The sequence below is a fragment of the Echinops telfairi genome, unplaced genomic scaffold (assembly GCF_000313985.2).
Source record: "Echinops telfairi isolate 266 unplaced genomic scaffold, ASM31398v2 ScPeMD7_3533;HRSCAF=4204_0, whole genome shotgun sequence".
In the NCBI taxonomy this organism is placed as follows: Eukaryota; Metazoa; Chordata; class Mammalia; order Afrosoricida; family Tenrecidae; genus Echinops; species Echinops telfairi.
The window spans coordinates 113,269-123,800 of NW_022107431.1; the positions used below are offsets into that span (position 1 = coordinate 113,269).

Sequence of the window (10,532 nt, forward strand, 5' to 3'; positions counted from 1 at the left end):
ATCTTGCACTGTCCAATGTCTCCCTTCACCCACTTTTCTGTTGTCTGTCCCCCAGGGAGGAGGTTATATGTAGATCCTTGTAATCGGTTCCCCCTTTCCACCCCACCCTCCCTCCACCCTCCTGGTATCGCCACTCTCACCACTGGTCTTGAAGGGATTATCTGCCCTGGATTCCCTGTGTTTCCAGTTCCTATCTGTACCAGTGTACATCCTCTTGTCTAGCCAGATTTGTAAGGTAGAATTGGGATCATAATAGTGGAGGGGGGAGAGAGGAAGCATTTAGAACTAGAGGAAAGTTGTATGTTTCATCATTGCTACACTGCACCCTGACTAGTTCGTCTCCTCCCCGCGACCCTTCCATAAGGGGATGTCCAATTGGCTACAGATGAGCTTTGGGTTTGCACTTCCGCATACCCCCTCATTCACAATGATATGATTTTTTGTTCTGATGATGCCTGATACCTGATCCCTTTGACACTTTGTGATCACACAGGCTGGTGTGCTTCTTCCATGTGGGCTTTGTTGCTTCTGAGCTAGATGGCTGCTTGTTTACCTTCAAGCCTTTAAGACCCCAGCACTATATCTTTTGATAGCCGGGCACCATCAGCTTTCTTCGCCACGTTTGCTTATGCACCCATTTGTCTTCAGCGATTGTATCAGGGAGGTGATACTTGGACAATTTCTATGATGGGCAGAGAGCGCTTAAATAAGAGTGATGATCATGTGGCCAATCTCGAAAGTCAAGAGCTATGATCTTTCGTCCCTTGCTCGATCTGTTTTGCTATCTGGCTTTTATTATTCTCTACACCTTCTGGTTTGTTGCTAGATAGCTGAGGTACTGTTTCTACTTTGTAGGATGCCATGGCTTGGTCACACAGAACTTGAAATTTTTCACACTGAATCTTGTAGCTTCTTCTCATTACAACCTCTTGTTTAGAATATTTTGTACAATGCGGTTATCTGTTGTCAGTACAGCAACTATGGTAATCAATAATAACTTCACTTCTTTCATTTGATTTTCTAAATCATCAACTATTCTATCTTCATCTAAAATGTAACAACCATACTGGGTGTTGGGCCAGTTTAATGAGAGAAACAAATCCAGGGACATGTATATATATGTGAGAGAGCTTTATATCAAGAAGTAATTATATATCAAGCAAACATGCCAACCCAGTCCAGATCAAGTCCATAAGTCTGATACTATCCCATAGATCCCTCTTCAGACTCACACAGCCACGTGCAATAATGCAAAATGCAGGAATATCACAGGCCATTGGGTGCAAAGTCTTGCAGATCCAATGGCAGTGAACACTTCTCCAGGGCTCTGGCTACCAGCAGCGTGGCTTGAAGTGGCTCATCAACAGGAAGGTGAAGCAGAGAGAGAGAGAGAGAGGAAGTTATCCAGGATTCTTCTTATGAAGAGGCCATGCCCACCAGGAGCTACCAGCAGGTTGTGACCTGATTGGCAGGCTAGACTCAACCCATATCTTCTGATGGTTGGCACACAAAAAAATAACTATCACAGTTCACCCGTGCCAACTTGGCACTTGTACACAATTCTTTAGCCATATATAATTTTTTAAACAAGGACAATAATAAAATCACATTTGTGCCTAACAGGATAAAACTACAGTGCATACAACTCAAAATATGCCAGTCTCATTAAACATAATACTGTATAGGCCCACAAAATAGTCTCTACTTAACAACTGCAGTAATGTGAACACCGACACCATAATCCTATCAAAATTACACCCCCCCCACCCCCCTGGAAAAATTGTAAGTCAGTCACTTCATATCTAATTTCAATACTGCCCACTTAGATCAACCCAGTGCTCTGAGGAGACAAGCATGCACTTTGGTGTGGAGAATCTTCATTGCAGTTGGAACCTGTGAGTCCGCATCCATAAGCAAAGTCAAGTCAGGCCATCCATAGAGTCAGCAGCAGCATGCATCAGTTCACAGGCTAAAATATTTTATTTTCATCTGGTCATGTTCTGGTTAACTCAATGTGGGTCACTGCCTCGCTTAGCCTCAACAGGGTGCTCATTGGCTGCCTTGCCCTTGGACCATGGGTCCCTTTGAAAATTCTCAACAACCCTACCCACCTTGGGCTAAGTCATTGCTATAAACTCAGGTTCTGCACAACTCATTAAACTTCAGACTAGCCAACAGGCTCTCTTCTCCTCTAGTCCCTGTGAACCAGGTCCATGGGTGTCAGTGGCCAGACTCAACCCATCTCTCTATTGCTGCATTTTCCCCACACAAAAACTATCACACATACACTCTTCATCATAGTTACCATATAACTGCCCTTCTTTAGCTAAATCACATTAATATATTTCAGTCCTGATCTTGATGTAAGCTCTTTGCCTAGTGTGGTTTTGCCAACACACTGGTGTACTCGTGAGCTAGATGTTTTCCTGCAACATGGTCTTCATCTCGATCACCAATATTTTAAATAACAGCAGAGTCACCCAAACTAAACAGGTTTCAGCGAAGTTTCCAGACTAAGAACAGACAACAGAGAAGCACTCAACTCCCCACTTTGGAGGAAGAAAACACTGAAAGCCTTACACATCGTTTTGAAGCATTTTCGAATACTGAAAAATCCAAACAAAGGAAGCAGAACATTGTCCAAGATCCTGCTGGGCCCCTCGGGTACAGGACACTCAAAATGTGACTGAAGAGGATCTGACATCTTGGAGGGAAGTTGCTTCTGGTGATGTGAGTTGGGCAAAGCCTTTATGAGTAGAGCTTTTGGGATCGTCGTTGGCTGAAGGGTAATGGCTCAAGGTGAAAAGAAAGAGCTGCAAAAATCTTCTAGTGATTGGAACTTGGACTATGGAGTGCATGGATTTGAGAACATCGGAAGTGGTCAAAATGAAATGAAACACGTGAAGAATGACATCCTAGGGCAGTGGTTCTCAACCTTCCTAATGCCGTGACCCTTTAATACAGTTCCTCATGTTGTGGTGATCCCCAATCATACCTCCTCATCACTAATTATTCAAGCAAGTTCCTTCCAAGTCCCTAAACATAAAGGCAAACGATTAACATATGAAACAATATGCAATCACAATTTGGCCATTTGTCCTTTTAGGCAGGGTGAATGACCAGGGACACTACTTGAGGTTCTGGCCATTGGTTCTGGCCATTTCCCCTTCACCACTGTCATTCAGGGAGGCCACAGAAAGGGGCCGTAGTGCTGCTGCTGTTCACTTTCAAGTGGTATTTGCATATCATCCAGAACCATGTGTAAACTAGGCCTGTTTTTTCCCCTCTCTCTTCCTCAATCAACCGGTCACAAGGAACTTCCCATGAGGCCATAGTGCACACAGGTAAAGTGGAGGGAATGTGACAGGAGTGGAGCCTATGGGCACTTGGGTCACTTCTTCATGTGACTTACTGTGCCCTTAGGTCCTCCTTGAGCTTGAGCTTGTATATTATACTGAATTTTAATGATGAAATGATGCTGTGCACATCCAACTTATGATTATAGGTGAGGCAACATCTAGTTTATGATGTGCAGCTCAGATCACCTAGTGACTTGGTGGCCCATAGTCAGACATTCAGTCTCTATTAAGGCCCAGTAACAAGCCAAATCTGTTTCTCAAAAGGAGAGTTGCTATCTGCAGAGGATGGCATGGCTTTGCTCGAAAATCTTAAGGGCCTTTGCTGTGATTCACCTAGAAATCCTTCCCAAGCTGCATCTCTCCCTGCTACTTCGGAAAAGCGGATGGCTTGACAAGACGGATGGGCCCAGTGGCTGCAACACTGAGTTCTAACCTAGGAACAATAATGAGGATGGCGCAGGATCGGGTAATGTTCGCCTTTGCTCTACATCGGGTGCTAGGGGCTGGACTGACTCAGTGGTACTTAACAAGTAAGAATCGATGGATGGCAGTGGGTTTGGGGGCATATCAAGAAGCTCAGTGGCGTTGCTAACCATTCAACTCCATCAGTCACCTCGGGCGAAAGCTGAAGCTATCTGCTCCCCAAAAGACTTACAGTCTTGAAAATTCTACATAATGTCCCTATAAATAGGTAATCCTATCATAGCTGTGAACTTGTTTAGTTAGTTCTACCAATAAGGCGGGGGTGGGGGTGGGTGTTGACTTCCGGACTAACGAGGAGCATGGGGTAGAGCGGCCCGCCTGGCAGGACCGGAAGCAGATCCGTTTCCGGTAGGAGAGGCGGGCGGGAAGTGAGGCCCGCTTCCGTTCGGGGTCGCCATCTCGCCGTGAGACAGCAGGAGGCTCCGCAGCGCGACGATGTCCTCGCTAGCTACGCTCCCGGCGCCCGGCCGCGATCTGTGGATGGGGCCTTGCTGGACCGCGGGGCCCTCGCAGCAGCGCTTCTCGCCCTACGCCTTCAACGGCGGGTAAGGCCGGAGCTCGGTCTTCCTGCCTCCCCTCGCCGCCGGCGGGGCCGAGCGGCTCGCCGCCCACTCCTGCCTTCAGCGCGGTGGGCGCCGGGCTCGCGATTGCGACTCCCCACGGCCTGGCGGGTCCGTGCCTCGCCCAGAGCCTGGCCGCCGCTGCGGGGCAGGAGCGGAGGCGCCCTTTGGCCTCGGGGCCGGGCGGGCTCGGCGGAGGCGGCAGCCAGAGCCATTCCGCGGGAACAGCCGGATGTGGTCCACCTTTGCAGATACGGCACTAGATCCGACGGCCTAGCCATTTTCTGCTCTTTACGTTGAGGAGCCCTGGTGGCGTCGTAGTTAAGCGCTGGGCTGCCATCTATCAGGTCAGCAGTTCGAAACCACCAGCCGCTCCGCGGGAGAAAGACCGGGCTTTCTATTCCCGCAAACAGTAACAGTTGCAGACTTACAGGGGGCAGCTCCACCCGGTCCTATTGGGTTGCTGTGAGTCGGTATCGACTCGGTAGCATTTAATTTGTTTTGGGGGTAAGTTGAGGCAGTCAGTGCGTTTCCTCGACCTTTTAAATCGTGTGAGCTTAACCCTGGGGCGTGTGTGGGAGGGTTTAACCGCAGACGCGGTCTCTGTTGCCTTAAGGTTACGTCCAAGGGGGATTTCTCGCCCCTCCCCCAAAAGCCAAACATATTTGAAGTGATACCTCGCTAAAAGAATCAGGACTGTGGAGCTATGAGTTGAAGCAGTGGCAGTAGTTTATTCAAGTTTTGTGCATTAAAACACACCCAGTTTGAATAAACAAAACCACCGATTGGTGCCTTAGGAATATGAAGCATTGTTGTGGAATTACTGGGCCTGTAGGAATTTTGATTTTCGCCCTGGCTGTGAAAGAAGAGGCTGTCTGCTCTTTTAAAAGGTACAGCCTCAGAAACCCTCTGTAGGACCGAATTGTGTCCTGGCAGTGAGTTTTCAGGGGTTTTGACCCTGTAAAGGGTACCTTGCCCAACTTTCTGGATGCCCGTTTCTGTATCTTCATAGCCACTGAACCCCTTTATGGGGAGACTGGACACTTTTGAGTTGTAGGCAGTTAGCCTATTTGATCCTTGTAACCACGCCCAGGAGTCCCTCAGCTGGAGTGAGCCTGAGCCATACAGTGTTGTAGTACCACCACTGGTGTGAGTAAGGAAGGTGCCATCCAGGGGCTGTGCCAGACTGTTAGAAATTCTCTGTGATAACATCTCACATAACATCTCACAGGGCTTTGCACTCCTGACTCACCGCTCACTTTTTCACCCCTTGTATGCTAACTTCAGGCATTACCTGCAAATGTTAATTTCTTACGACTTTTTGATTATTCGCTTATATTTTCTCAATCTTTGCTCTTAAGTGTTTATTACTGCAGGCTCTCAAAGCTCCACCCTTTGCATCTCCAAACATGGCTGACTTCCTTCCTGTCTTGTCAAGAGTTGTAAAGTATTTTCTCCTTGCTTAGATGACTTGCATGGTTTCTTGTAATTCCCAAATTGTTGGCAGTGCATTTGGGATCCTCTCTCTGCCTTATGGCATGGAACCCTGAGGTCCCTCTACCTGCTTGTGCAAAAAGGGCCCCTAACAGACTGCTTGAATGTGCTCTAAATGGTACCTCCTTCCCTTTGGCCATCCTTGGCTCCTACAGAGCTTTAGCACAATCGCCCCTTAGTGGTCACAGCAGCATCTTGTGGGTGCCTGCCTCCCCCCTCTCCCCGCAGTGCTGAGCCTGCTGGAGGTGGAAGATCAGTGGCTTTCCTGTGTCTCCACTGGGAGTCAGCACTCGGGTATTCACCTGCCGTTTTAGCAGGTGGCTTCTCATTGGCTGCTCCTCCTTCCTTCACTCCCTTACTTGCTTGGAGACCTGTCACCAGATTGAGGAGTTCAGTACATTTTTCTCTTTATTTTTGAGCAGGTTTATTGGCACTTCATCCGGTTGTCATAGAATTCAATAATTCAGTCAGAAAAAGAAGTATACGATCATCACCACATTTTCTTCTTCCTTGTGCTCATTGTTATTCATGTAATTATTTTTTTCTAATTGTGGCAAAAATATACACAAAAAACATTCTCCAATCCAACAACTTCTACATGTTTAATTCAGTACCATTGATTATACTCTTTGTTATACAACCATTACTGATAATCCTGTTCCAAATTATTCTACCACCATTAGCATAAACTCAGTGCCCCCTAAGCAAAATCTTCCTCCTTCACCCATGGTAACCACCAGTCAACTTTGGTTTGTTTCTTTTTTTAGTAGTTTCCTTGATGTATTATCCACATATCCTACACTTCCATAGTTAAATCTCTTTAAAAGAGTTGGTAGAACATTCAGTTTCTCCCCCCTCCTGCATTCACTGTTTGCTCCCCAAATTCCTTCACATCCCCACCACCCTTCACATCCCCGATAATCATTGAATCAGCTAGTGCAGGGGTCCTCAAACTTTTAAACGGGGCCGGTTCACTGTCCCTCAGACCCGTTGGAGGGCCGGACTATAGTTAAAAAGAAAAAACTATGAACAAATTCCTATGCACACTGCACATAACTTATTTTGAAGTGAAAAACAAAATGGGGCAAAAACACCTGGCGGCCTGGATAAATGCCCTCGGCGGGCCGCAGTTTGAGGACCCCTGAGTTAGTGTCCCTACGCATCCACTCCTGTGCTTCACAGACGAGGAAACCCAACAGAACAGACAAACCAAATAAAAACTAAAGCAAAGCAAAATGGCAAGAAGAAAATATATAAAGATATAAATAAAAGTAAAGCCTAAGAAAGAAAAGACCACCATCAATATTTTAAAAAGCCAGAGAAGAAACTTCTGTTCTGGAACAGGTGAGAAATATTTGAGCCTAGAGCAAATTCAAGTTGGGTTAAGAGGGAGGTCAACTGACCAAGTATCATACCATGGTTTGATCTACCATAATCAAGTTTACAATAATCCATCTGATAGTAAAGCTGTTTCAGTACCTCGCCTATGATCAGAGGGGTCTGCCAGAGGCATCTTCTGACTAGATAGTCGGCAGACGGATTTTGGGGCTTCCACTGCCCTCCATAGACTTCTGCAAATTGGGTGCTCACAATTTAAGCTCTGACACTTTCCCTTCATCACATTTGGATTTTGTTCTTTGTTATCTGGATCACACAGCTGGTGTTGCTTCTTCCTTGTGGACTTAGGTGACGCCTCACTTAGATGGCTGCTTGTTTGAATATAAGCCTTTAAGACCCCAGACACTGTTCCGCTTGATAGGCACGCACTATCTGCTTTCGTGCCACACTTTGCTGTGGCACCTGTATCTTCAGTGTTCTCTTCAAGCAGGGCCATGTTAATGTGTTGTCTTTTTCTCTCAGCACTGTACTGGCAATTGCTGGAGAAGACTTTTCAATTGTTGCTTCTGACACTCGGTTGAGCGAAGGATTCTCAATTCACACCCGGGACAGCCCCAAATGTTATAAACTGTAAGTACTTGTCTTAGCACACATTTCCCAACTCCTCTATGGGTCCGTGGGTGTAGATTTGTTTTGGAGAGCTTATCTTGCATTTTCTGTAGAAAACAGTCTTCTAAATTGGTATGTCCAAATAATTTGTTAGCATACAATTTTCTGAAATTTACCACATGCAGGAACCAACAGTGCTGTGTTAACCTAGTGTTTGTTCTTCAAATCCTGTGTGGTGGAATGAGTTCTTTTCTGTGGCCTTTTGCCTTGTTTTTGAAGGGACAGTTTGTGAGATCCCCCCCAATCCTTAGGTGATATTACTCTTAGCTTAGTTCTTTGGAGAGTTTGTTACTTTTGCCTAGGGAAGAAGCCAGGCCCCATCTACAGGAAAGGCAGAAAAATGTCAGTTCCTGTGCTAGTAATTGGATCCACTTGGGCACAGCAATAGGATTAGTCAGTTTAGCCCATTGAAAGGTTTGTTCAGTTATTAATGCAAATAATGACTTGCGAGTTTGCCAGTAGGATCAACCCACTTGTTCCTGTAAGAGTCAGCCTTGCAGAAACAGGTCAGGCTGGGGAAGAGGTGGGGTGAGGGAGTTCCGAGAGGGGCCAGGGTGACAGTTCTGCTTCGAAGCAGCACTTTGTACAACAGAAAGCAATGCTCCCCTGCCCTGTACCCTGCTCACAATGTTGTTAGTACGTCCCACTCTTCTTTGCTGGCCCTCTACCAAGCATGATGTCCTCTGGGGTCTGGTCAGGTAGGTGGGTCTTGCCTAGAAGCAGAGAATACCAGACAGATGTTTACTTGTGTTTTGTTGACTATGCAGAGGCACGCACCTCTGTGGATCATGGAAAGTGGATAACCTGGGATTTCAGAACACTTCATTGTGCTCACGCGGGTCCAGAGGCAATCATTCACACAGAACCAAGGGGTGCTGCGTGGTTTAGAATCCCGAAAGGGGTGCCTTAGGTCTCTCTCCTTTGACCATGCTTAGTATGGTGACAAGTACTCTGAGAAGCTGGAGTGTGTGGTATCGGGATGGGAGGAAGGCTTACTAACAATCTGCAGATGACACACCTTCACTCGCCACAAGGAGGAGTCCTGAAAGCATTTGCTGGTGAAGATCAAAACCAACTCCTTGCTGCTGGTTCCAGCTCACAGGATGGGTAGAACTGCTCCTGTGGGGTTTGGAGGCTGTAAATCTATGGGGGCAGAAAGCCTCATCTTTCTCCCACAGAGCAGCTGATGGGTTTGAACTGCTGACTTACGGTTAACAGCCTAACACATAATGTACTGCGCAACCATGGTCCCTTACCTCATCCTAAAACAAAAGTCCTCAGGAATGGACAAGGTAAATGGAGAGAAGGTTGAAGTCAGGGATTTCAACTTCCATGGAAGCAGCAGTTAGGGAATCAAACGGAATGCCCTGGGCATGTCTGTAAAAGCAAAGCTGTCCTCTTGGGGGGCTGAAAATGCTGGCGAGAGGAGCACTGGGGCTGTCACACTGAAGTGGCTACTGGTCTCAGCAAGTCAGTGAGCAGGAGAGCCTGACTACGTGACCCAGAGAGCTGGCCTGCCCAGGGAAGGGAGTGAGGCTGTGTGCTGCCTGAAACTGTAGCTGGCCTGGCAGCTTCCAAGTTGATCCGGCCCCTAGGGGTAGCCTGGCCCTCCCCTGGTAAACCATGTGGCGAGGGCCGTGTGTGAGTGCTGTGAGACACTGTAGCAAATGGCCTGGATGGAAGATGGAGAAGTTGTAACCAGCTTCAACCGAACCAGCTCTGCGCTCAGTATTGTTAGCGAAATAGTGCATTTACCCCAATCTTTTATCCCAGAGGTTTCCAGTTGTACAGCAAAGGTGAATAAAAGAATTTCTTAGTGGAGTGCCATCGGCTAGATTGATCCAGCAGCACTTCGCTATAATTACTTTATCAGGTCTTTCTGTTTTTCTTTTAATTGACTTTATTTTATTGACCTTTTTTTGGGAGAAAGTCACAGGTATAAAGGTACAAGCAGCTGAAGCTTTGCAAGGTTTAAATGACTCAGTACTTTTTTTTTTGACTCCCTACTCTTACTGCCTGTGGCCCACAGGTTCCGGTAGGTTCTGACCCGTGGCTTCTGTCCTGAGTGCAGTGTTTGCAAAACAGGACCAGGATGCAGACTTCAGTGGATTCTTGCAGCACACGTGGCCATATTTTACAAGCCTTTAGTGAAATAAATCAAGGCCAATGACATGAGGTTGACTTCAAAACCATCTTTGTTTATATATACAGCGTGTTTCAGACAGTTACTTTTAGAAACTACATAATTAAATTTGAAGTTAAGTATTCGTTTGTTTTCCTCTATTCTCAAAGACACATGTTTTGGTTTGGTTTTTAGTATTACTGGCATATAGTTCACATATCATGCAATCCAGTAGGTTAAAAAAAGTTGTCCAGGGAAATAGAGGAAAGAGCTGGGAGGAAAAGGGCATTTATAGAGGTCTAGATAAAGGCATGTACATATGCAAATATATTTATATGAGGATGGGGAAATAGATCTATGAGCCTATATTTATAGGTTTATTATTAAGGTAGCAGAAGGACATTGGGCCTCCACTCAAGTACTCCCTCAACGCAAGAATACCTTGTATTAAATTGGCATTCTATGATGCTCACCTTCCCGATACAACCGCTGAAGACAAAGCGGGTG

At 46.4% G+C, this 10,532-nt stretch overlaps 1 protein-coding gene and 1 pseudogene across 1 annotated transcript in view; one reads left to right on the top strand and one right to left on the bottom strand.

Annotated features, from left to right (window-relative positions):
• Positions 1-740: 740 nt before the first annotated feature.
• Positions 741-2,435, bottom strand: LOC115871032 (annotated as a pseudogene).
• Positions 2,436-4,235: 1,800 nt separating this feature from the next.
• The window catches only part of PSMB1 (proteasome 20S subunit beta 1), a 15,129-nt gene continuing 8,832 nt past the window's right edge, over positions 4,236-10,532 (top strand). The window contains exons 1-2 of the mRNA XM_004701902.2: positions 4,236-4,387; positions 7,757-7,864. Coding sequence (XP_004701959.1) covers positions 4,278-4,387; positions 7,757-7,864 — 218 coding nt within the window. The 5' untranslated portion in view covers positions 4,236-4,277. The remainder of the gene's footprint in view (positions 4,388-7,756; positions 7,865-10,532) is intronic.